A 27781-nucleotide genomic window follows, 5' to 3' on the forward strand; every position below is an offset into this window, starting at 1 on the left:
TACTTAGGCTATGCAGTCAGAACTAGAGAAGGTTGGGAACTATTTTTACAAAACGTCTCACATTGGAAAATGCCAAGTCAGTGAACAAAACTGTTCACTGGAAAGGGTTGGCTTTGACAAATTTCCTGTTTCAAAATTTTTTTTGAAAAAAATGCCATTTTGACATATCTGAAATGAAAAATTTCTGGTTTTCAGGTTGAAACAACCATTTATTTAGAAATTTAAGTTATAAATTAACTTTGAAAAAAGGTCAAAAATTAAAACAATTGACCCAATCTGATTTGGGGGTAGGAGGGTGGGCATTTTTGCCTGATGAAAATTTTCAACGTTTTTGCTTGTAATTTGGGATTGGAAATGTTTTCAAAATCCTCATAGGATGGGAAAACTGTTTCCTGTCCACCTCTATTTAAACCCTGACAGGAGAGTTTCTAGTCTGAAACAATTCCCTGCAACATAATGCTTCAGCTCTTTATACATATGGTATTGCCACGTTACAAATATAGACAGCATGTTATTCACAGCATGTGATGCATTTAAACGCTTTCATTTTCACACTATTGACAGAGAGGTAGGTGAATTACTAACTGGTTTTCTTGTGTCTTTCCCTCGCCCCTACTGAATGAGTAATGAGTGAAATGCTTTAAATGATCTGATATCATGAGTGCAAAAATTCAACCAGGAGCAAACGTTACTCTACAAAATCAAAAAAAAGAGACCAGGTGTTAAATATGCATGAGAATACAATATCTGAACTGAATATTTCTTTTTAAAAAAATCCTGTATAAATAGATGCGATTCTGCACAGATCATAAAAATTTTTATTCCCTAGCAGCACCCTATGATTTCAGATGCATATTGGGAGCTTGATATCAAACACACACTTTCTTCTTTCCTGCTGCAGAAAATGGATGTTGAACTGCTACATTAAACATCTTTCAAATTAATCTTATTCAGGGAGGGAATAGGGGGAAAAACATTTCTTATTCTAAAGAATGTAATTAGAGACCATATACATTTGGTACTGCCACACACTTGCTAGGTACACTTGGGGGTTAATTATCAAATTCAATTTATTTAATCTAAGAATACAAATGCTTTTTAAAAAAACCCAAAGGACCCAATCCTGCAAGGTGCAGAGAGTCTCCTGTGAAGTGCTGAGCACCCTCCACTGACATCAGAACTGAGGGCATTCAACCCCTTACAGGAGGTTCAATCATCAGTTTGAGTAACGTTTAGCCAGCAGTGCAGCATCCATTTTTCTGCAGCGGGAAAGAATAAAGTATGATAATTATACAGCCCCTGAGCCTTTACTGCAGTGCGAGGAAATAAAAGTTTTTATGGGCTGTGCGGTACAAGATCTATTTATAGATTTAAAAAAAAATACAATTCAGGTATTGTATTCTCATGCATCTTTAACATCTGGTATTTTGCTGGTTGTTTTAAAAATTGTGTAGAAAAATGTGAGTGGCTGGTTGCATTTCTTCAGTCATTATACCAAACTACGAAACATTTAAAGCATTTCATTCATTAGTCATTCAGCAGGGGAGGAAAAAAACCAACAATTAGTATCCTGCTTCTCTATCAATGGTATGAAAGCAACAGAGCCTTTAAAACACTACACAGCTAAGTAACATGCTCTCTCTATTTCAACACAGCAATAGCTCTGTTTAAAGTATGTATAAATATCTGAAGAATTATTTTGCAGGGGGTTCTTTCAGATTATAAACTCTCCCCCCAGTGTTCTTAACATCAGGTACTACTAAACAGCAGATAATCTTTTTCAACCATTAGTTAAGTAACAGTTATGATTAAGAAAAACAGAAGAACTGAAAATGAAAGGATCATTTTACAATGCTGGCAAGCATGTGAAAGTGAAGACACCTCCATTTCAGGAGTACCTCAGCATGGACAGAGAGTCATTCTTAGAGTCTGTCTGAAACAACTTGTTCACATACAGGACAACAGAGTTTGGGCTTATGAGCTAGATCCTTCAGATGCCAGAAGACAATTTTATTGTTGTTTTTGGCACCCATGAATATACCAGGCACCTCATAATGCAGATTAATAACAAGATCTCTGCCCCGAGAAATTTACAAACTAATTGCAAACATGATGCAAAGAGAGAGATAATAAAACTGTAGGGAGGGGGTTGGGGGGGAGTCGACACAGGATTGCAGAAATAAGATCACATGGTTCTGCAGTGAAGATTAGTGCACAGCACAAAGAAGAGGTGACATTTTTTCAAATGTCTAAATAAATGACTTCATTGGCTTACTTCCTTTGTCACTGGAGAAGGGTGTTTGAAGGCAGGAAGTGACTTAAGCAGCGCTGTCCCTTGGGTACGGTGAATTGGGGTGACTGCTCTGGGCCCTGCGCTTTGGGCAGCCAAGACCCTGAGCGCGCGGAGCAGCAGCCGAGACCCTGAGTGTGTGGGGTGGCAGCCGAGACCCTGGGCGCATAAGGCCGGGAGCCCAGGGATGATGCTGCAGCACCCCTGCACCTGTAGTTCCCACACCTATGGCGGGGGCTGATTTGTCACCCTAGGGACTGCTCTGGACTTAAGAGAGGGTGAGGGCATGTTGTGTATCAGTTCAGGAGGGACACGGAAGAAAGCCTGAAGATGGCTTTCAGGTGAAGTCAGATAAGTAGGAAGGGGAGAAGCAGTTATACAGAGCCTTAAAAATGAGGACAAGGATCTTGGAGTTGATGCTGAGGAGGAGAGCGAGTCAGCACATGGATCCAAAGAGTGTTAGTCTCTGCATTATGCATGAAATGGAGAGTACAGTACAGGAGCCAGGGTAGGCAGAGAGGAGAAGGCTCTAACAATCAAGACAGGAGATGGTGAGGGCCGGACAGAACCCTGTGTGACCCTTATGAATAGAGGGAGTGGGAGGAGCAGCTGAGAGGTCAAGAAGGAGAGGATGGAGTAGAGGTCCTAAGATCTGGCCAGGAAATAATCAGTCATTAGAAACCTTGGCAAAAGCAGTTTCAATGGAGTGGAGAAGACAGATGTTAGACTGGAGTAGTCCAGAAGGAGAGGAAATAGAAATAATGGTTACAGACTGTGGATTCAATGAACTTGGAGGTGAAGGGAATAAAGGAGGTGGGCCAGTAGCTGGAGTCAAGAGTCAGTTATTTTTGGAGGATGGAGAAAGCAGAGCTTACTTGTAATTTGAGGGAGACAGAGAAGAGAAGGAACTGAAGAAGGTGATAAACATGCTACAAAAACCTATATACAGCAGAGCAAAGCAAAGCAGAGAGAGGTCAGCATCCCTAAGAAATCCCTTCTGGCCAACCCAGGAACAACGCACATAGGGCAACGGGGGAGCAAAGTCCAGCCAACAAGGGTTCTTTTGAAATTTGGGGAAGGGTTGGAAAGGAAGACTGTAGGACAGGCTGCCAATGGAGCACTCAATGCAAAGATGCATTAAAATTACCCACTGAAGTACTGTACTGAGAGAATGGCTTTTCCTAAGAATGTGAAGAAAATAATAAATATATAAAGAAAAATATTCCTTTAACTTCTTCTAGTTTTCTTCAGTTTTTCTTGGGCGGATGCAGCAATTCTGTATGCTATTGAGCAAAAAATGTGGTAATCAAGAACAGTATGAGGAAATACCCATTCTGTATTCTGCAAGTGTTACCTCTCCTCACCCCACCCCCCAAAAAACCTAAGGTTGCAATCTTCTACTGAGAAATGAAAATGTCTAAAATCTGTGCCTATAGGACTGTATGACTTATAGAAAACTAGGTTAAGAACTTCAAACATTTTGGAATAAATTATTCTTCCAATGTGCATCTTCTATTACTGCATAAAGAGAGCTCTGAGCATGCACTAAGTGAAAAACAGATCCCCCTTTAGTTATATGTAATCCCAATTACAATTTAAAGCTAATTTCTTATTTAACAAAACAAATATCAGAACAAACAAAATATGTTTTTATAATGTTGTCAAAACAACAGGCAGCAAATAAATTCACAGTAGTAAACCAGTGGTAAACTGCAAGGATGATGCTACATAAAATATGCATTATTACAGTAAGGTAAAGGGTACTCACTGAATCCTCATCTTGAATCATCTGTACTAAATTATCAAGTACAGGAGTAAGATTTCTGCAGGGCAAAAAGTGATAGAGACAATTAAAATCAGCAGCTTTTCGCTATCAATTTTGCTAGTATTTAAAAAAATAATAAAAACCTTACTTGGATTTCATGTTGTTAAAATTTTTGCCTAACGCCAAGTGTCTTATTGATCGATTTTTACTAAGCCAGATTACAAGTGTCGAGAGATCAGATTCTAGGCCTGTGAGGAATCAGATTAAATGCAGAATTAAAAACACACTCCATTTGCTAGACGGGGTTGAATCAACAAAACCACATTCACTTGAGTGACTTTACACCAACATGTCAATTTAAATGACTCTGGAACACTTCTTTTAAATTCTTTTATTTTTAAATCTTTTGGTCTCCTTTCATTTTCCATTGTTCCACAAGGCAACCCTATTGTTTGTGATCAAACCATTTAAAAGCTCTCCGCTAATCAACAACTGCACACACAGCAGAAAAAGAGGAGGAGGATTTAATCCCTAAACCTCAGTCCGCCAGCGAAGACTAGGACAAACATTCTTCTCTTTGTTAAGCAATGGAGATCTTTTCTGTTCCTTGGCTTTGAGAATTAGAGGAACATGCTACATTGCCAATCTCAACAGTTATATGTACCAACGTGCTCTTGCAGCCTCCAGATACAAAGAGGCTAATGTAAGAAGCTTGTGAATAAACCAACCTGCTAAAACAGGCTGCATTTCAGTCTGTTCTTGGGTGAGGAAATGAATATGCTGAAATCTGGCTACCATATTGATAAAGGTAATGTTTCAGCTGATGAAACTTACTAGGCACTGGATAACTTTCGGATTCAGCTATCTTAAGCTTAAACAAAGCCAAGGACACACTTTGTTTTGATGCCATTCTTACTAAAACCTGTTGTGATATTGCAAACCCCACACAAAGCCCTATGGTACATAAACATTATTACATCATGGTATAAAATTATTTAAGTAGCATTTCTTAGTCAGCTTCAGGGCATGCATTACCTTTTACATGTACTTACCATTGTCTGAAATGTCTAGGCTGGTGATATTGTGTACTTCTGCTATGCACCCTTCCAGAACTTGTGCACCTCCAGATCTCAACTAGAGACAGACAAAACATCTGCAACTAATTAAGGTATTTTGATAACAGAAAATAGCAGCAGGAGTTTTGTAAATATAAAGGATACCACATAGAGCAAAAATAGCAACAACATTATAACTTGTTGACATTAATGCTACAGCCTACACAGAAATCTCTGTGCTTATCTCTCGTGATATGCATATAATAAAAGGGTAAAATTCTCTCTCTTTTCTGGTAACAAGTATTGGACAGAAGCTTAACCAGGGATGGGTTTAAGAGGTACTGACAAACCCTCTTTCACTCTTCAAGCTGGCAGAGACTTCGGGCTTTTGCTGCTTGCCTTATTGTAAAAACGTTTAAGTGCTTTTATGTTCCTATTGGGAAGAATGGATATCAATCAACGTAAAAGCCAAAGATATTATGCATTCCTTTCCATCCTTGAATTCTAAAGACAAAGTTTTACAGTAAGAGCCTTCTGCTACCTCTAAGCACCAAAGCTAGGTGCTATGTGCAGCAGAGAGAAGGGAGGGTGATAAATAGCAACAAGTCAAGGATCAGCAGGGGTTTGGCCTTTTTTGACCAATCATGGACTTTTTAAAAAGCTTTATAACAGCTATAACACTAATAAAATCATAGCAGCGAGAATCAGAAGATGAGCTTTTCCTTATTCAAAATGGGGATGAGGAAAAACATTACGACAGAAAGGATTACTTGTGTGGTTTAGAGTACTGCATTATTAATCTGAATTATTGCAGCATATTAAAATACAGTTTCAAGATTTAGTGAAATTTCTGAAAAGGCTTCAAAGGCAGGGATACAAATTATTAAAACCACAGACTTTAAAAGGTTAAAAACTATTGACCATTTCTATGAATTGCATACTAAAGTAACGTTTTCCAAGAAGGAAAAACATTTTCATATTTCTTATTAATGCAACACACTCATGTCTTCCCTACATAAACATCACCCAGAGTAGGACCACTACAAAAAAAGACAGTAATGATACATTTTATATTTGCCACTCCAAACTATTTTCTGGTTTTCATGAAACCAAAAGACAGGATTTATAAGCATAAAGCTGCCATTTCACCCATCGGGGGGAAAAGTACTGTCTCTGTTATATTGCTATGCATAAAAAAGGGGCAACATTTCACCTCATTTGTAGATTTGACCAAATATCCTGAACCAAATTGGCAGATTTTTGTGAATATTCTCTAAGCAAAAATGGTCCTTTAACCCAGCTCTAATCCAGATTCACTAATATTTTGTAGCAATATTTCACTAATATTTTGTAGCAATATTCTTCAGTTAACTGTTCTAGCAATTTTTAAGAAAGGTTGTAGATTTCTCATCGGTGGACAAAGAGCTTAATGCCCCAATTTCGACTTTTATTACAGTGATGGGGCCAAGCTAAAATCTTAAATATAAAATACGCCTAAACCAAGAAGGATATTTTGTACACAGCCCCTCTTTTTTCAATGGACTGAAAGAAAACCCCGGATCCAAACCCTCCTGGAACTGGTGGAGTTAAAAATCTAAACCTGGATCAAAATTTGTGCAGCTTTAGTCCATCTCTAATTTACTAACAGCATTTGTAACACTTGCAATATGCATGCCAGAATCATTCCACTTCACTTTGGAATTTGCTCACTGACTCACACGCTACTAGACAACCCTTTTACACAACCTGCCACATTAATTATTGTTAAGCCAGTGGAACTGACAGATTATATGGACTCAGCCTTTATTTAATTTGTCTTTTTAAAAATATGGACATCTTAGTGGCATATTATAAATTTGGCTTTGCTCGGACTTGAACTCGTGTTACATAAAAAAGAAAGTATAACTTAGACAAACATTTCTCTGAGCACATTTTTTATTGGCTACATTTCAACAGACTGTCAGTTTCTGTACTCACAGAATTTCTTTTTGGATTCAAAAAACTTTATAAGAATCTCGAAGGGGATTCTGTATCAATCAATAGTATGGTACAATTTCTCTGCGCCAAAATTACATCCAAAATAGGGCTTAAATGCTAATTCTGTGCATGCTTTAAATACACACAGGAACAATTTTTCAAGGGCAGCTTCTAAGTTTACATCCACAATTTTATATTTGCAATTTTTAGGGGACACAAATATAAGAATATTGATGTCTACTTAATGTAAGGGTAAAGAAACATTTGATCCCAAAAGTCAGAGAGAGTCAAAATTATATTATTTCTCCCACAAAAGACAGAGTGTACAAAAGTAAAGATTAGGTTTACAGTCCTTTGTAAACTTGACCCATGACAGGATATAACACCCCACATCTTGTGTCCATACTTCGGAAATCACAAACACCAATACATCACATATTAAGAACCAGCTTTTCAGCAATTAAAAAGCAGAAAGCACAGCAGAAGCTATAATGTACCAGTATGCGGGGAGTGAAAACAAAGTGCTTACTAATTTAACGGTTAATATGCTGAAGGTAAGGCATGGAGGGTACTTACACAGTGACCAAGCTAAGTGAAGCAGAAGGGAAAAAGAGTGCAATATATCAGTGCTGAGCAGGTAGAAATAAAACTGCAGTTTTCATAATAAAATTAGCAATATAAAACAATCAAGCTCTGGATTGGAGTTAGTACACCAGAAATTTGATGTGCTGGCAAATAAAAAGAGAAAAGAAAGAGAGGAAAGGAGAAATTTATCTTTCCATGCAGAATTAAGGCCCCCGGCCCTGCAGCCTGGATACAACCTTGCATGAGCAGGGAGAAGGAAGGACAAAGGTGGAAGAATCAGGGCTTCCTGCCTCTTATTGCTACCCTCACAGGAGCTGGAGTTGGGAGAGAGGAGGGAAACTGGCTCACAGACTTTATTGCTGGGCAAAGGCTGCGCTGATTGCTCATCCAGAGCGAGTCAGAGGTCTAACCAGGTCAGAGATCTAACCAGTCTCAGCTCCTGTCAGGGTGCTTCCTACCCTACATTATGGATGAGATTGTTGCAAGCATAACTTTTTTTTTAAAAGCACAAGAGGATGGATGCGGTTTAGTCATGGGGAGACAAGTCACGGCAAGGGACTATGGAGAAATGTCAGTTGACTGACTGGCTCGATTTTCTCTTTTACAGCTGTTTTAAGTTCACATTTTGTCTTGGGGGAGGTAATCCTTCAAACTAAGCTAAGCAGGAAGCCTATTTAAGTCACCAAAAGGTAGAAGAGAACATCTTCTCCTGACTCTGGCATTACTCCTGGGATACACTTCCTCCCATGGGTCAGGAACCACAGTACCAGTACAGGCTTGGACAGTTTAATTAAGACAGACAGGGGTGAGAAAGGGGCCAGCCTTTCTGCACAAGATGTGGAAGAGGGCTCACAAGGTGATAGGTATATGCCATGATCAGACTTGGCTCAGTGTTCAACATAGCATGGCCCCCAAATGAGGGGCTTCCCTCCACCCCCAGGCCCTGGTGGTTTAGCTTTCTCCTCTACTGACTGCAGAAATTGCCTAATTCCAAAAACTGCCCCCATTAATGCCAGCCCTTAAAGCCACGTTTGTGTCTTCCTTTCCGTGAACTCCAGCAAAATTATGTATGTAATTTACAATCACAAAAGTCAACTACTCTTAAAAAAACCAAAAAAAAACCAAACAAAAACAAAAAAAAAAAACCCAAAAAACAAAAAAAACCCAAAAAAACAAAAAAACCCAGGACTCCATATTTTAAAAAATGGACTTTGAAACTACACCCCCCATTCCTCCCTCCCTCCCTCTTCCTGACTTGAAAGCTATCTTATTTGCAATTTACACACTACTGCTCTTTAAAAGAAAATGGTTTCAAAAGGATACAATAGATCAAAACAAAGTACTAAATGCATTCAAAAATAGGTTGTATTTCTCTCATCAGGGAAACTCCTAATGTAATTCCCACTCTTTACTGTGTGATCAATTTTCAGACAACAACATAGCATAGGATAAGGATTTCTGCACTTCAATTATGTTCATCAAGTTGAGCTCTCTCCTATTTGGAGGGGAAGAGCCAGATTTGACAGGCCCAGAATTTAAGATATGTCAAACATACTTTTTAATTTAAATCTTGAAAAAAATCCACCAGTTCTCCCCAAATGAGTGCTGCCAACTTCTCTTTTAGGAGACCCACCAAAACCAAACTCTGGCTTATCTGATTATTGGAGATGCAGGTAGCGAGCTGAACCTCTGCTCTGTCAGTGTGCTTTACTCTCGAGAAGCACTTCAGAGAGCAGGATTTTTGTACATTTCAGTGCTCTGACTGCTCACAAAGATCAATCAGACGGATGGGGACGATGCAACGTGAATAGGTATGTCATGTGAAAGCACACACAAACCAGAACAGCTCACGAGGTCTTATTTTCAGGTCAACTAGCCTCAACTTTTCCTATCCTCTTTTCTCAACAAATCTCCACTAATTAATTCCCTTTCTTCATACTGGCTACCAAGCACAGGCATAGTTTTACTTCTATATTTGGCGGGGCAGCTCCAGTCAGCCCAACAGGGCTGCATGGGGGGATGGAGGGTGGCAAATTCCATGCCTGCCTGAGGCTTGCCATTTTGGAAGGCAATGTCCCATCTACCTCCCCCAAACTACACCCCTGCTACCAAGACATTATGCATCTGGTCCAGAGATGCCGGTATACAGCTTAGTTTGAAATTGACACAAACAGCATTCCATACATATCACACTATTGATGCCCCACCACTAGGGCATTCAAGTCACCTTTACAAAAAACTATGGGCCCTTTCCTCTGGGGTTTTCACTGCTAAGCTTAGGAGGACTAAAGTTCAGACAACTCTTTTGTTCTCATATTTGTTTGCAAAGTCCACACAGTTGTTGAGTGAGTGATTCTCCTCCTTTCCCCAACTTCTTCAGTGATCTTTCATCTATGCAGCACTCATAGGAACCATCTAGTGAATGCAACTGGGTCTTTATCCTGAGCAATGCTAAGTAGTTCTATGAGATAGAGTGCCAAGTACCTCAAAAGAGTGCTCAGCACACAGCAAGCTCCAGCCTGTGGAAAGGGTAGAGAACCGAAGCAAAGTAGTAAACTCTAGCTTCAAACTTCCAATGGATTATTATAAACAAGGGTGTTTTATTTATTTATTGTGGAAAAATTCGAACATCTGGACCAGGCCTCCTAAAGTGAAAGAGATGTTTCAATAATCTCCGACAAGAGGTTCCAATTGGAACTAGAAAACCAGAGTTTCTTACAACATCTGAGAGTGAATCTGGGAAGGGGTGCAGGGCTCAAAGAGAAATTGGGGAGAAGAGAGTCAGACTGCAGTAAGAGCTTCAAGATATGCAGCTTGCTGCTACCCATTCAGCTCAGGTTGCCTGGGGTTTAGAAAAGCCCACTTTCCATTACAACTCCATTTTACAGAGGATGCCATGCCTCTAACAGTGCAGTGCTCTGCATCATCTAGAAAAATCTTTGCAATGAGCATTACCAGCCAAGCCCACGACAAATAGTTTTACTCCTATTTGGTTGGCACTATATATATATATATATCAGCTCATTTTTATAAAAATAATTTATCTTTTCTATATCTTTTAACTACAAAAGAGGAGCAAATGGTTCCATGTATCTGATGAAAAGAGTAATTCCAAGTAATTGCTGCTTTCCAACTTGTTCTGATACAGTATTCTTACCTCACAGCTACTGAGATCTAAAGACACCTCTTTCAGGTTCGGATTACAAGCCAAGCCTAATAAGAGTGCTCTGAAAAAGATCAAGATTAGAAGTATTATAAAACACCAAATTCACAACAAAACCCAAGCAGTAACACCACCAATAATTCAAAGAGCCATATTAAAACAAAACACAGCAATTATGTTACTCTTAAATGGCAATGACCGTGTAACTCTTTATGTTATAGTTAGAGTCCTACAGCGAATTCGGAAGGGATGTAATGCAAATAAATACACAGTAAAACAGATTGTGTATCAACGTTTAATTGTGTTCGCCACAGACACATTTCCTGCATTTTCATCAGAAGAACATTAATGATTACAACATTAGAGAGCTATCATGGCAGTACAGCACAGACTATTTCCCAAAAACTTGCAGGAAAAAAAAAAATATATATATATATATATTTTTTTTTTAAAGTGTATGGTGCACTAGAATCATGCTGCGATTAACCTTGGAGCAGATCAACAGTATTTTCCCTTAGAACATAGTATTTAGTTTTTAAAGTTAAACATCCATTACTTGAAAATCTACTTTTTCACTTGGCGAAGGTACATTGCATTATACAGTATTACTTTCATCACACAAACATAGCCATCATCAGGGCATGCCCGTCACTGCCTGGGGAGTCCCCACTCAGCTGTATCATTACCGTAGCGCATGATGCCATTGTCATCATGACCAGGTGATGTCACAGCCTAAAAGCATGTGAATGAAATGACCCTCAGCTTACTCACATACATGCCACAAATGCTGCAACTCCTTTTCACAGTTTGAACAAGCAACTGCTAGTCAGCTGTTTCTACAAAAACTTCACCCATTCTGTTCCCCCTGAAGTATGGCATTTCAAACACATGTCAACATATAGACAATTCTCAGTTTATCCATGCTGAGAATTTCAAAGCACTATTCCAAATAACATGGGTACACGTTACCTTTAAATTGCATGATACATAGAAGCAGGACTCCAAATTGGGGAGTGAGGGAGGGAAGTTATGGAACTGAAATCCTCCAGGGTTGTCTCAAATCCATCCTTAATATAGATTCACTGTCATCAACAAAATTGCACCAGGGATGAAACTGGCCCAAGTAGCTAAATGCTACTGCTTGTATTGGGACCTTAGTACTAGCAAGTGTAAGCATGTGTGCTTCGGAGAGCACCTCAGACAACTACTAGTGGCTTCGTATGGAGGAGGCTGATGTTAAATCAGTTACTCAACAGAAAGATGGAATAACTTTTTTGCCTGCCCTTCACTTCAGCCAGGGTCAAGCTAACAGAATCTGAAGTATTCAGTGAGAGACAAAACAATCCTGTTTTGCTGAGCCACGTGCCTCAAAGAGACCTGGTGCACGGCAGACAATGTGTAAAGCCTGGCATGCGGAGCACGAAAGCAACAGCGAATCTAGATTTTCATACCGGAGCCCAGGTAATCCTTCATGTAAACCACATCATACCTGCCCCTTGATCTGAGCGGTAGATTCCGTCCTTTTCTACTGATTAATTCATTTATTTTCATTTTAACAGCCAGAAAAGTAACTTGGAGAAATTGCTGCTGTGTAAGCTCAGCAACAGTTTCCTAAAGCTTCCATTTCCTGTCAAAGCTCCCTCAAAAGCTACTATGCAGGCATGGCATACTGCCAGTGCTGTAAACACCCCGTAGGATCTTAGAATCAGCGTTAATTCTTTTTTTCTCATAAATTATCAGCAGTAAGAAAAGACACTGCAGGCCCAATGTTGTCCTCATTACACCTGTGCAACCCCACTGCGTTCTAATTATGCCCTCAGTAACACCTGTGCAACCATTCTCTTCAATGGAAATGCATAGGCAAAACTGAATGGCGCACTGGAAAACTGCCAGAGTTCATGTTCCAGGATCTTCAGCTCTGCAGCAGAGAGCCTGCCAGCCCCCGGCATCCTGGCTGGAGCAGGAGCTCTCCAAGCTGCTAGATTCCCAGCTCCACGGCAGTGCTGCCAGGAGTTCTGCTGCCGAGTGGGGAGCCTAGACTTCTGAAAGCCTAGGCTCCAGCTGGAGCTCCACAGCACAGCAGGGTTGCCAGACACCCTGCTGTGGAGCTGGGAGCATGGAAGGCCTAGCACAGGCTACAGCTCCAGGGCAGCCCAGTAGCCTGGAAGACCTAGGAAGACCATAGCAGGGCTGCCCGAAGCTGCAGATCCTGGGAGTCCAGGCAGTTGCTGAGATCATCACTATTTAGCGGCAGTGAAACCGTCAAGAAGGTCAATTTCACATATTGTGTTTTGGGATCAGCATGTTTCAGTGTTTCTGAAACTAAATTGGGCGGGGGGGGGGGGAAGGTTTCCTTGTTTATGGTAAGTTTAATTAACATTTGGTTTCATTCCGATTATAAACTAAAGCAAATTCTGACATTCTGAAACTTCAAGCAAACTGAGAACCCTGGATGAAATGGTTACATCCAGCTCTACTAAACGTATGTTCAATCACTAAAGCGGGCAGATATAACTGAATAGGTACAAGCAGCAGATCAATTGCTTAAGATGGCATCATCTTCACAGCGACTTTTCGGAGAACATAGTCTAGCAGTAGAACAGAGGACTGGGAGTCAGGACTTTAAGGCTCTATTTCAAGTTCTTCCACTGGCTTGCTGTTTGACCTTGGGTAAGTCACTTAACTTCTGTGCGCCTTAGTTTCACATTATAAAAAGGGAACTTTCCCCTCCTTCTCAAAGCTGTTGCAAGATCTATGTTTGCAAAACTCTTAGACATACACAGATGAAAGATGATACAGAAATATTATTGGTATTGTATACCATGTTACTTCTCAAATTCCCTTGATTTGCCTTCATTTCCAATTTACTTAAGTAAGTTATCTTCTATTTAGAGACCTCTGTAATAACTAAAGCCCAGTAAATGTGAAAACAGCAGTTTCAGACTTAATCTTATAGCCTCTTCATGATTTAAACCAGAATTTTAGGGTTTGGGTTGATGTGCCCTGTGGAGGTATGATTCTAAAGAGCACGAATCTGTTGTGCATTAACTGGTCTGTGCAAGCACTGTTGGTTCGCACTATGTTAAAGTGCACTGGGAACCATTTAGTGCACACCAGCAAGGTCCACATGGGCCAATTAATGCACAACACATTTGCGCACTTAAGAACTCACAGCCATGTGGTGCTCATTACCCCACCATAGACAAGCCCTTAATTTTATGCAAGATTTTTAAAAAAATCATATTTCAGAGAAAAATGCTAACAATCGCACTGAAAACATACTGAGTCCCAAGTACTATCATGGCTGAAACAGTATCCATGGGATTTTTTGGAACTGTACCATTCAATCTGTACTGTACCATTCAACTTTGAGGGTGAAATCAAGTTGCACTGAGACTCACTGTACTTGGAAGTACCTTGAAACACTTCAGCTCAGACGGAGGGAAAACCGTAAACCAAAGAAACAGCACAATAATGAAACAGCCAAACAATTTTATTGCTTTAAATTAAAAAAAAAAAAAAAAAAAAAGGGGGGGGGGGTTTGCAATAAATAGTACCATACTGCTGAAAGTATATAATTAAATACCATGTGGTGTATTGTGAAAAGGGTTTTTTGAGACCATCTTTAACAAATTAGGTTCCAATTCTGCAAACACTTAGGTACATGGTTAACTTTAAGTCTGTGAGTTGTCACATCCAAACGTTAAATATGCAGAATTAGGGTCTTTGGTCTTTTTTACTCTCTATAGGGACATTAAAAGGTCTCATGGCATTTTTCATAAGAACAACATTTGCTCTGTGTTGATGGCTACACATTTCCTTTGCTCTCATTGCTATCCACATCCACCATACAGTGAGCACCCCCGTGGGTTAACTATAACGAATATGTTTTTCAACACCATGCCTTTGCCTACACTAGGTGGTAAGTAGTGTTCAAGAACACTGATTAATACAACATTTTCCCAGTCTAGGCAAAGCTTAAGACAGGATATAACAAAGGAGAACGTAATAGAGGGAATGGAAAGAACAGAAGATAATGGTTACACAGTTCCTCAGGATGGTTCATTAACTATGTCTTATTTATCTCATCTCCTCTTCTCTCCCTGTATCAATTTGCATCTCAAAAGAAGCTATGCTATTCTTTAGCTTATGGTATTCACTGTGATTTCTCCACCCCATCACCTGTCCTTTCCACTTTTCTCTCTCTCCTGGGCTGATTCCATCCCAGGTTTTTCCTCCAACTCTAACCCAATCACTAGCTCCAGACCTCCCCCTCCACCTCACTGATTTAGCCTTTAAGCTATATTAAATTCCAGTCCATTAGCTAACCACCTATTAAGTTACTGCCTGCTTCCTACATCTCCCTCCATAACAATCGGTCTCCCAACCAGGCAGGTCAACTTACAGTCTCTGTTTACACTGGGATTTAGAAAATGTTAGCTAACTAACACATTCTAGAAGTCTAGTGTAGACAGAGCAGTGTGTAGCAATATTAGCTAGGCAAGTAGAAACCTAGGGGAGAGCCTAGGCTTCGTAACAGGGTTGGCTGATGCCTGAGCACCCACTCTTTATTGTGGCCTCCTGCTGCTCTTTATAGGGCAATCATTTTTGTATCTCCCAGGTGTGGTTCATTCTGTAGTTAGGGTTGGCCAGCCCTCCAGCCCTTAAAAGGAAGAGCCACCCTGTTACCTGCCTCCCACCACTTAGAACCTTGCCCACCCCGGGTCAAGTTCTACCTGAAAGTTCTACTTTCCCCACACCATACAATTCCACTCTTGTCGACAACATGATTGTGGGGTCTGACATCTCAGATTCTCTAGCTCCCCGTTCAACTGGCTCAGCATAATGAGTGGGCAATCTCTCTCCTCTAGAGTCATCTGATGCTCCTCTACTAACTGCTCCCTTTCTTGCAGGGCCTGCCACTTATCCTTCAAGGCACCAAGTTCCTTCTGATCCTTCTCCATCAGAGAAGCCTCTCCTCCCAGTGCTGTATTGCATTCTTGGCAGCTCTAAGAGGGGCTGCCATGACTGCAATGTCCACTTTCACCGCAGACTCTGTGTTCACCCCCTTCTCCCAAACACTAACACAACCCTGCCGTTCTCGGGCATCCTCCAAGTTTGGTCACATTCCCAGCAGTCAACTCTGGCTTTATTTCCCCCTGTGCTCAAACACAGTTCACCGTTCCAACTTGCTTCTCTCACTACAGGTAGACAGGACTGAAACACTTCCGGGAACACACAGACTGTTCCACTTGTCAACTCTCCCTCACTCTTTCTTGGTCTGCAGGGCTTTTCCCTTCCCATTATGCAAGGGGCAGACCTTCTTAATGTACTCTTCCATGCCACATCTAAAACACTGGGATGGACCCTTACTCTGGGTCCCTGACCTCTCATGCTTGTTTTTTTCTTATGCCTCCCACAGCAACTCAAATCTGTTGAGCCATGGTCTTCCACACCAGAAACACACAAAGACATTTATCTTTCGCAGGTGGCGGTGGTCTCTGCAACACCTCTGGGCCCCAAACCCAATCATCTATTCTTCCTGCTGCGAGGCCGACTGTGCCTTCTGCTGTTGCTGCCCCTCCTGCTGCTCCTGCAGAAGAACTGCCTGAGTCCACTGTGCTGTTCAGCCAGCAGACAAATGGCTTCCTCCAGTTTCTGCATCTACTTTTCCCCCAGGCCTCCTGCTTCTCTCTTTGAGAGGAGGGGGTCCCCGCAGCAGCCTGTGCCAGGTGTAACAGGCTTGGCTGACTCCTGAGCACCCTTCATTGCAGCCTCCTGCTGTTCTTCATATGGCAATCACCCTGATCTTTCCCAGGTGTGGCTCATTCTGTGATCAGGGATGGCTAGCCCCAGCCCTTAAGCAGCGAGCCAGGCTGTTACATTCCAACTCTGCCAGTTCAGCATGGTTGACCATTATGAAACTCACTTTCTCAGTGACAAAGTGTAAATGGGGCTCTGAATAATGTGCAGACATGATCTGCTTTCCTCTCCATTTTCAGGATTAGACATATATATAAATAACCATGCAAACTGTGTTTTTAAGTCACAGGAAAAATCAATGCAGCACTTACTTTAGAGGCTCAGGAGAGAGTTTAGTCCCCGAAAAGCTGATTTGCATCAAAGCAAGTGAACTGCTGAAAAACTGTTTGAACGATGGGGGAACGTCCTTTCCTTTCCTGTAAATTGGGGGGAGGGGGGGTAAAAGCAACATTTGAACATCCAACAGATTGCAAATTCATGATGTCAGGGTCAGCAGCACTCTTTTATTAGTAATTAATGTACTTAATCTTTAACAATCGTATCTAGGTAGCTTTCAATTAGCTCAAAAACAAAAAGGCATCAAAATGGAGACTCAACAGCATTCATCAATGTCCCATTTCTTGTTCAGAAGGTATTACTAACTAATGGTTCCTTGGTGACCTACATAAAATAACCAGGTGACTTCAGCCCAGTTACTAGTCGACAGGCATTCACAACACCAGGAGAGAAGCAAAGGGTCAAAATTGTTATGAGAAGGAAATAACTTTTCACCCCTAGAGACAGTTATTGTTTAACGTTTGAATGTAGTACCAAGCAATAGGTGTGAAGAAGTGATGCCTCCAGGTTAGTGTTGAGGCATATTGATCTGGAAAGACAGGGCAGCTTACACTGCTATTTCCTGTGATATAACTGCTCTCCAGAGAGAGGATTCTGCCTCCAGTGCTGTCAGTCAATATCCTCAAAAGGACTACGCTCAATAAAAAAAGGAAAGGGAGAGGGGGAGAATAGTCACTACTGACTTCCAATAACAATAAATAAAAATACTAGCTATATAATGTGAAACTTGGGTTTCAAGAGGAGCAAATGTACTTAGGCCATTCTGGTATTTATTCCTATTGTTTTTATGGTCCAATTTCAATATTCAGTGGGCATCACTGCAGACTGAAAATCTAAAGGATAGAATATCTGCCACTCTTTTTAACATAAATAGCAAAACAGTACCATGGCAGAGTCTGAATCCCCTAGAATAAAAATAAAAGCAATGCTTCATAACCGGCTCTCAAAAGGTTTCATAAGAGTAACTTTAACAAGTCTGTAAAGGAGGCCTGTCTTCTTTTTACAGAAGGAAGACTGAGGCCTGGAGAGAGTAATTGACTCTCTCAGATCACAGAGCCAGTCAGGGGCAGAACTGAGTACCGACCAACACAAACCCAAATTCTCTTCTTCAAATCAGTGTTCTCTTCCTTACTAAACTATGTTTTCAGCTTGATTAGGGCCTCACATTATGTCCATTAAAGTCAACAGAAGTTTTTCAGCTGATTTCAGTGAATATGAGATCAGGCCCCCAAAATTGAGATGGTCCGAAAGATACAGAGGAAACAGTTTTTTCATCCAAATTGGTCAACACATCAAAGCAAACATTTTGTAGAGACTGTTCAATTTCAACAGGGTTCCACTGGAATTCCGCTTAGTTTTCTGGCAGCCTGCCTGGTGGGCTGAGGAGGAACTGAGACCACCTGGATACTCTAGGAGCCTCAGCTGCTCAGCAGTCTGGGCTCCCAAGGTCCCCCACGCTGGGGCAGCCTGAAAGATGAACTGCCTTGAAAACAGGGACCCCAGCATTTCCAGGGTCCCTGCCTCCATTCCCTTTCACAGAGACTTTTGAACTTTTTGGTTTTCGTTTTGCATTGGAACAAAACTAGATTTAGAAATATTGAAATCCTCTGTGAAATGACATCTTTTATGCCCAGCTCTACCCTAAAAGAAAGGACTATTCTGCAATTGGGGGGAGGGAGGAAGAGAGAAAGAAAAGAAAAAAAAAAGCAGATAAGAAAGCACTGAAAATTAATGTTTAATTTTTTAGCTAACACTGATTTTCAGTGCAGTTCTGGAATATTGTGCCTACAAGCAGATAAGTCAATTCCTTTGGTACAGTACTAATGCTTTTTGGGAACAGGAACTCTGTCTTCCTCAGTGTTTGGAAAGAGCCTAGAACAGGATGGGCTTTACCACAATCTAAATGGTAACAACAGTAATGCAGGTAGACACCTACACTTAGAATTGCACAAGAATATCAATTCAAAGGGTCATTTTCAGATAATTACAGGTGACAAAGTTTTATCTTTAGGCTAAAATTTTGCATATTTGGGCTCAGCTTTCAGGAGTGGTTTTTGGTTTTGTTCTGTTGATAGTTTGAGGGAAAACTACTGCCGTTTCTGGGGTGGGGCAGGTGAAAGCAATATGCTTTAGCTATTAAATTTTACCTTGAGCGAGTGCCCTGGGTTTTTGTTTCATGTTAAACTTACAGTCTGCCAACATTTCACTGAAACCGTGTGTATGGGCAAGTGTAACCTAAATGGATTTAATTTTCAATGTGCATGTGAGTATGGAAAGAGTCGGGATCAGAGCAAGCATATTATGCAGGATAGCTTGTTCTACTGATGTCTAGCAAATAGCTCCACTTGAGGGAATGGAAAGGAAACAGTCAGGGCTCCAAAGGGTATGGGAAAGAACAAATAGAACAAGGCAGGGCTCCACTTTGTTGAGTCTATGGCCTGACTGAGGGACCAGTCCGGCAAAGCACTTAAGCATATGCTTAACCATAAGTAAGGGAATAGTCACATTTCAAATTGCACTACCTACCTCAGTTAAGTATGTGTATAGGTGCTTTGCTGAGTCAGGATCAGAGCGAGCATATTATGTAAGATAGCTTATTCCAGTGGTTCTCAACCAGGGTTCAGGGGCCGCGAGCAGTTTTTAGGGGGTTTGCCAAGCAGGGCCAGCATTAGACTTGCTGGGACCCAGGGCAGAAAGCTGAAGCACCACTGCATGGTGCTGAAGCCCAAGGCTCCAAGCCCTGCACCTGGGGCTGAAGCCTGAGCAACTTAGCTTTGCAGGGCCCCGGGCAACTGCCCTGCTTGCTATCCCCTAACACCGGCCTTGGCTTTTATATGCAGAGAAACAGTTGTGGCACAGGTGAATATTCTTTGGGGATAAATAATCTCTGTCACACAGCGCTTAACTGAAAATCTAAAGCTGCTTGAGGTCCACATAAGAAAACTGCTGCAGAAGTGCAAAAAAGAATAATAAAATATTTCCAGGAGTTGGAAATAACTATATTTAAACCCATACCTGTGAGAAAAAACTGTCCTGGACAGGCTGAGCACAGCTAGGTGCTGAAGGCATCCGCGGAGGAGAGCTCCACACACCTGAGAAATAAAGAAGGTACGTTTATATGCAATAAACCTGTTGGTAATACTAATGGTGTTTTTTTGAACCATCAAAAGAAATAAGATTACCATGTCTAGTGCGCACTCTGTGTTGGATAAATCCAGATGAACAATGGCATTTGGCTGGGCCAAAAAATTATACAAGCTCTTCAAATGAGAAAAAAATATGATTATTATGTTTTGTACATATTACACAGAATTATTTTTATTTTATCTCTTCAAATAAAATTGAGACATTTATTTTAAATTGGACTCCAACAGTTTTGACTGAAGCTATTTTCTCTGAATGGATGTTATCTTCTAGCCCTCAAAAGTAAAACATTTGTTAAAATGACCGGAAAAGAATGCTGCCTGGATCACATTTACCACATAGCATTCTTGACTTTCATAGCTTGATTTATCTTGAGTAGCCGGCAATTTGCTACACATTTTGCAGAAAGTGCTAATTAATTTTAGTTCAGAACAGATTGGAATGCCATCCGGATTACAACCATACTCCAAAAAGGCTAATCAGTTTTGAAAGTTTAAGTCAACCCTTTCTACTGCATTAGGCCGGCAGCTAAGTTGTGTCTGAACCTTATAATTCTTTCTGACAAGACTTTATTAAAACACATATTACCAGTGCCTTAGGTCAATTCAGAGATATTGTAAAATGGGTACTGATAACATAATATTTTAATGAATGATGTGTATTATAATATTAAGGATATATTACCTATGCACTAGCCTAGGTAAAGGCACCAGCTACATCTGACAATTTTTTTTTTTTTAATGTCTAGGAACCAAACAAATTAGAGATAAGAAAAGTTGGCCCTCATTTTCAGAAGTGCTGAGCCCCCGCAACTCCAAATGAAGTCAAGATGAGTTAAGAGTGCTCAGGACTTTTGAAAAATCAAATCCCTACAACACTAGGTCACCTAGCCCCTCTAGTACCAATGCATGAATATTCCCTACAGTAAATTTTCCAGTGCTTTGCTCAGGGCTAGTCTACACTGGCAATGCTAAAGCGCGGCCGTGGCAGCGCTTTAATGTGGCTTGTGTAGTCACAGCAGAGCGCTCCCAGCGCTCTAAAAAACCCACCTCCACCAGGGGCATAGCTCCCAGCGCGTTACAGCGCTGAAATTTGTGGCGCTCAGAGGGGCGAGAAAGTTACAGCCCTGTAAATTGCCAGCGTAGACAAACCCTCAGTTTAATTTTATATTGCAAACAATGGAGTTTCCATCACTTCTGTTGGAAAATTATTCCACAATTTAACAGATCTGACTGTTAGGTGCAATACCATAAAAATACTTTTAAGTTTTACATTGCTAAAATTCATTTCATTAATATACTAGATCATGGGTCAGCAACCTTTCAGAAGTTGTGGGCCGAGTCTTCATTTATTCACTCTAATTTAAGGTTTTGCGTTCCAGTAATACATTTAACCTTTTTAGAAGGTCTCTCTCTAGTTTCGTTAAATATTATACACTTATACTGTTATATGTAAAGAAAATAAGGTTTTCAAATGTTTAAGATGCTTCATTTAAAATTAAATTAAAATGCAGAGTCCCCCAAACCGGTGGCCAGGACCTGGGCAGTGTGAGTGCCACTGAAAATCAGCACACGTGCCGCCTTTGGCACACGTGCCATAGGTTGCCTACCCCTGTACTAGATACATCCACTTGTGCCACTTAAAAATGTCTCTCCCTTCTGGTGTTTGCACCCTTTAAAATATTTGCAGCCACCTATCACTTTCTCCTCAACCACTGTTTGATTGAGCTACGCACACTAATTTTATTATAAATTCTATAAATATGTGGTTTTAAGTAAACCAATCTATTCCCTTATTTTATTTTTGCTGCTTCTCTAAAGGCTCTCATTTGTCAACATTATTCTAGTTCTTCACCTGAGAGTTCTGCTCTCTTAAGCACAGGATGATGTGTTTTGTAAATGTGTATATGAATGTCTAGCAGATACCAAGGAAAATCTGGGGTGGAATTCACATAAAGCCAGAAGGCATTTTATTTTGTATACTCCAAGCGTGTGTCAAGTGAAAATGGACTCTTGTAGTGCTTATTTTGAATTCCTTAATCTTCATTTCTTAGGTATCCCAGCCTGGACACCGAGGACGTGTGAATAAGTGAGACTGGGATGGATGTGATGAAGAAAGTCTGAATAAAATGTTATTTTGAGCCTCGTGTCCTTCAACACACCGAAAATGAAACAATGCCGGACCTCACTGGCAGTAACACAAAAGACCAGACCAATTTATTGAATTTAGTTACTTTAATGTGGTATTCAGTGGACAATTTTTTATGTCATATGACCACCAGAGTTTGACACAATTGACAGTTTTCTGACTGATCAGCAAATGTGAGAATTTGCATAGGAGCAAAGTGAAGTGAATTAGTTTAGCTGCATGTGAAGTTTAAAACTTAATTTGCCTTTATACTGGTGTGACACTGTATAGAAGGAAAGATGACCATGTGTACACTGAAGTATTAACACTGATGTATCACCACTGTTGCACAGTTGTGATAGATGTTATGCAAAGTATGCCTTATAAGGTATCATTGGAAAAACTGTGATTTGTTGAACAATGTTATCCTGTTTATATGCGTGTATTATCATTGTGTATGAAGTTATGAATCCTTGCTGTGTTTGTATCTCAAACACCCACCAGACAGATTTACATCCAGACTAGCCAGCCATGAAGAATCAACTCTTCCAGTGAGCCCCTCCCAAGGACACCTCAGAGAGCAGGAACACATAGACAGTGGAGGCCCAATGACTCAGCACGACATGTAGAACATGTGATCCCTGACTCCATGTTTGAGACAGTAACTTTCCATGCACATGGACCGGGGGGTATCATCATTCCTTTGCCTCTTTCTTGCTCCACATCTCTGGATTACGATTTCTAACAAAGAAAAGCTTTGAACAATGGGCTGAGGACCCCAATATCTGGGATGAACCAGAGAAACTTACTGCAAGATGGCAGATTTAACATCATTGCTATTATACTGATCTACAAACTCTGAAATGAACTGTAATGTATATGATTTCATTTTAACCTCTTAAATAACGTTCTTTTATATTAATAAACCTTTAGTTACTAAAAGATTGGCTACCAGCATGTTTTTGGGGTAAGATCTGAAGTATATTTTGACCTGGAGTACGTGTCTGGTTCTTTGGAACTAGAAGAACCTAATATATGAGAGTTTTGGTTTTAATAATCATTTATGACAGAAGTCTGGTTTGTCTGGGTGGTACATGAGGGGCTAGAGGTCCTGCAGGGGACTGTCCGTGGCTTCAAAATAACTAGTATAGTATTTTGGAAGCACACATTTGTTACTGGCTTGATGAAATTTTAGGATTGAATATACCACCAGTTTGGAGTACATGCCCTGTTTTCTGGCAGTCTGACCTGAGACTGGCACTCTTAGCTCTGTCCCATACCAGGCAGCGTCACAACTGGAAGGCAATGTTATCACTGTGTCATTTTAATCACCACTAGAACTTGAGTTAAATTAACACAATATCCCCCCCAAAATAATCCTCCCTCCCCACTCACACTACATTAAATATATACTTTTTTTTCAGGAATCAGAAGAATAAGGAACACATACGGAGAGATCATCACCCCGGAGAACATTCCCTGAGAGGTCAAGGTAGGTGAGAGTGTTAGCAATCAGCTGGTTGGCACTCAGTGACTGGGAAAGGCTATTCACCCCTGCAACAAAATGTCAATATTTAACTTAGTTGGGCTAAATAAAGAATTATCATAAACCTTGTCAGGACACAGTTTCAGTGAACACACTGTCAAATATCAATGGTCTCCTGCTATCAGAATTGTTAGGATTTATTTTTTTCCTACAGGGTCCAGTCTTGAAAGGTGCCACGCTCCCTCAGCTCCCATTGACTTCATTAGGGATTCCCTACATCTAGCAGGACCAGGCCCTTAACCTGTATTACCAGATCCTTAGGAACAACCTTCTGATACATTTACTGTACCATGTATTTAGCTCAATTCTAGTGGTTTTTTTTAACATTACACACAAACTATATTTTAAGTAATGTGAAGACATCTTATTGTAAACAAGAATATTTAAATAAAAACATCTGCAGAAGGCAAATACATTAACAATTATAGTTCACTACTACTTCAAAGGCAGTTGACAAGACATAGAAGTTCAAACATTTAAATTATGTATTCACCGGTAATTTCAGAAAAATATTTGACGAACTAACATATCAGGAAATATATATTTGAACACACTGATGTACAGTATTAAATCCTGTTCAGAACAAATAAATATTTTTGGTATTAAACTGAAAAATTATGTGTCAAGAACCAACAAATCAGCACTCCCTTCAAAAGGGTTCCTAAGTTATTTAAAACAGAGATGAAGTGGACACCTCCAGCAAATGTAACTTGCATATTAGGCATGGTAGTTTATCACTGAACTCTTGAATCATTCCGGATGGCTGTAGGCTGCCTCTCAATCAGTAAGTACCTAAGAAAATCCATTAGACACACAAGCATCATTGCCTCCTATAATAGAAGGATGGATTTTATTAAGTGCTTGGTCAAAGCAACAGAGAAGACAAGTGCTTTGAATTGCTGAGCAACAGTTGGCAGCTTTTCAGACAAGACAACAATTTCATAAACACGGATTGGCAATGGATAGAAGCCCATCTTTCAGGTTAAAAATACGTTGAAATTCGTAATGCTAGAAAGGACACAGGTTTGCCAAGGAACATATGAGGCGGAAGCTGGCAAAATCAGGAGCCACAGATGTTTAGATTTGGTGCTCTAGTTTTCCCAAACACCAAAATATTAAGATGAGATCAATATTAGTACAGTAGCATGCTTGTTGGCTTCAGGGATTATTTTTGGAAATGGGCCTCTCTCTGAAAAGAGTCAGTACATGATAATATATCTGCCAAGCTTTCAAATATTCACTCTTCACTCTGCAATTTTTTTTTTTTAATTTTTTTTTACGGTAAGTCTTTGTTACTAAACACATTCCACCTGCAAACTGCAGGGCTGGAACACTGTATATACAAAATGCAAGTTTTTTGAATCTTTAACAGATCTACTTGGGTACAATGGGTTCTAGCCACATGCCCATTTTAATGAGTGTTAACAGCAGTTGTTACTATACGGAAGTAGAAAGGAGCAGTGCAGATGTACACGCACACAAACACCATGCTATATCCCATCCAAATAGCAACAGTAGCATATGATTCAACAGCAGCAAATGATTCTGAGAACTAGGATAATGAAGCAATGTTTGAGCTAGTTAATGTTGGGGGGCACTAGGCTAAAAAGTAGAATCACTTCTCCTTTAGGGTTTTTGTTTGTTTTTAAATGAATCAGTCTTTCATTAACGACAAAGTCACTGGATCTGATCTAAAGCCCAATGATATCAATGGGAGCCTTTTCATGGACTTCAATGAGCTCTGGATCAGGTTCAAAAAGCTGAGATTTGATTGAACCAAGCACATGGAATTTTCTATTTGAGTCAAAGCTCCAAATTGCTAAACCTCTATTAGCACTTCCCTTACTGTATACTGTGCTATTAACAGAGATCCTGCTTCAGTCTGAATGAAGCCTATAATGTTGTTTCATCGCACTCAGACCTAACAACTGTTAGGAACTATGAAACACCATATTTAAAGAAAGATCATCTGGGAAGTTGCTACCTGCAGTTCACTTGTCAATCTCATAAAGAAATCTCAAATCAAATGTATTTGTTAAGTAGTAAGGTAAAACAATAAGAAGGGGTTATACTGAGCTTTGGGAAGAAGTGAAAAGCATTGTAAGTGCTGCTTATTATCTCCCTAAAGCAAAAGACTGGAAAAATCCATTTGTCCAGTTGCCTAGTATTGAATAGGAAACTTTCCCAAGTGAGTCCCATCACTCACTTCAAAAATAGGCTTTTATTACAAAAATAGTTCTAACCTTTATGGTTTCAAAGATAACCTTCAAATGCAAAACAAGGTTAAATTAATGCAATGCTGTCTAAGTCAAGGGAGAGCAGACTGATAAAAGGAGCTGTAAAGACAGTCACAAAAGTAGTGAAGAGGTGGAGGTATGGGAGGCAGGAAATTCACTGTTTTGAGGGGACCGCACATATAGACAAACTCTCATGAACAGCAAGATAAGTCATATCATTAGGCAAGGTGTTTTAGTCAGAACAGCATGTTTTCAATAGGAATATTGAAGGGTTACTCTAGCACAATATCCAGTGGTAAGGTCTTAGTCTCTGTAGATTTGAGCATCATTGCAGTGCAGTCTGCATTAGGGTTGTTACTAGGTCATCATTAGGCATGTTAGATGGACTCTGCTTTTGTTTTAAGACCTTTTTAAAAATAAACCACAAAAATCCCTTTGATTTTGTTCATTGCTTCAATACTCTGTTCTTGCTGATTAACATTTGGTTGAACGGTCTTGACTAATCTGACAACTGTTCTTGAGATAGGGGGAAACAGATAGAATATCCCAAATGGCACTGTAGCTGCCATTGGACCAAATGATGGAGCTTCAAGTGAAGAAGAGTACAGGAGGTGACTGAACATACTGGAAGCTGTGTGCACTTTTGTCAGGGCTGGATTTGGTCTAAAGACTTGAGTAAATATTTGGAGTTTTCTCCTATCCCAAGAATAAATATCAGGGTGGTCAAAATTCCTTGACTAAATGATTGTCACCAAGAACAGACTACTAACACAATGAACAGAACTAAAGTTTTATAAGGTTTTAAAGAACCAAAATTCCAGCAACCATGCCTCATGACTGGGCTAGTAAGAATCATAATACAAAACACACTGCACAACAACAAATGTCAAATCAATTTAAAGGCTACTCGCTAGTAGCAGGTCCATTTTCAAAGGTGCAGAGTTGCCTCCACCCCCAGTAGTTTCATGAGTCATCTACTAAAATGGTATGCTGAAGAAATATGTTGGATAGAGCTTTTCTTAAAAAAGGATCAACCTGTGAAAGTTAGAAGCACTGGGGGCTCCCACATCAAAAAGCAACATCTAAAATGGTAACACAGCTTGGCTTACTGTTACAAGTGAAATGACAGTTAAAGGAAGATCTAAAATCTCTTTTGTTTCACTACCCAGGATGGAAAAAACAAGTGATGCACAATATTTCATGTGGTTATACATTCTTCAATTATTTTAAGTGAGAAATTTGTGAATTAAGAAACTAAATGCCCCAATCACCACAAAGCAATCTTTAAACAGTCACCCACAAGCCATTTTACTTTACAAATGTGACTTACAAAAAGGATATTTCAATAGCTTTACAAATGGCATTTTGAAAAGTTTAACACAAAGTATAAGCTATTATAAAAAAACCCTGCATGCTTCAGACCTCTTCTTAAGCCATAAATGCAAGATATATTTATTCCAACAATAAGCTAAACACAGACAGTTCTTCAATAATATAGGATCTGATCCGAATCCTATATAAGTGTAACCCACACACCTCCTGGATGTGGTGTTCTGTCTCATCTAGTGGCACCAAGATCACTTAGAGATGAATGAGTTTGCTCTACAGCCTTAGTTAAGAGGCATATGGCTTCTAGCTCATGCGGTATAGGCTCATGCATTTAGCATGAGGCAGAGGCCCCAGGTTCAATCCCACCCATGACCAGTGTCTGTTGGTGTTACAAGTGGGGCCTCATTCAGGATTTCAACTGGGAAGTCTCCGAAGCTCAGGACACGCTTCCTCAGTTACGGGAA

The 27781-nt window shown here is 40.1% G+C and overlaps 1 protein-coding gene across 5 annotated transcripts in view; it reads right to left on the reverse strand.

Moving 5' to 3' along the window:
* The window catches only part of CARMIL1 (capping protein regulator and myosin 1 linker 1), a 244285-nt gene that overhangs the window by 90935 nt on the left and 125569 nt on the right, over positions 1 to 27781 (reverse strand). For all 5 annotated transcript variants that reach the window (XR_012638120.1, XM_074944764.1, XM_074944763.1 and 2 more), the window contains exons 13-20: positions 23656 to 23759; positions 20117 to 20194; positions 19950 to 20026; positions 16910 to 17014; positions 10830 to 10899; positions 5108 to 5189; positions 4204 to 4303; positions 4059 to 4113 (exon numbers count right to left, since the gene is read on the reverse strand). Coding sequence is in view for 4 of the 5 variants with exons in the window: in XM_074944764.1 (XP_074800865.1) it covers positions 4059 to 4113; positions 4204 to 4303; positions 5108 to 5189; positions 10830 to 10899; positions 16910 to 17014; positions 19950 to 20026; positions 20117 to 20194; positions 23656 to 23759 (671 nt within the window). In the remaining variant the exon portion in view is untranslated. The remainder of the gene's footprint in view (positions 1 to 4058; positions 4114 to 4203; positions 4304 to 5107; positions 5190 to 10829; positions 10900 to 16909; positions 17015 to 19949; positions 20027 to 20116; positions 20195 to 23655; positions 23760 to 27781) is intronic.

Source organism: Natator depressus, chromosome 2 (assembly GCF_965152275.1).
Source record: "Natator depressus isolate rNatDep1 chromosome 2, rNatDep2.hap1, whole genome shotgun sequence".
Classification (NCBI taxonomy): Eukaryota; Metazoa; Chordata; order Testudines; family Cheloniidae; genus Natator; species Natator depressus.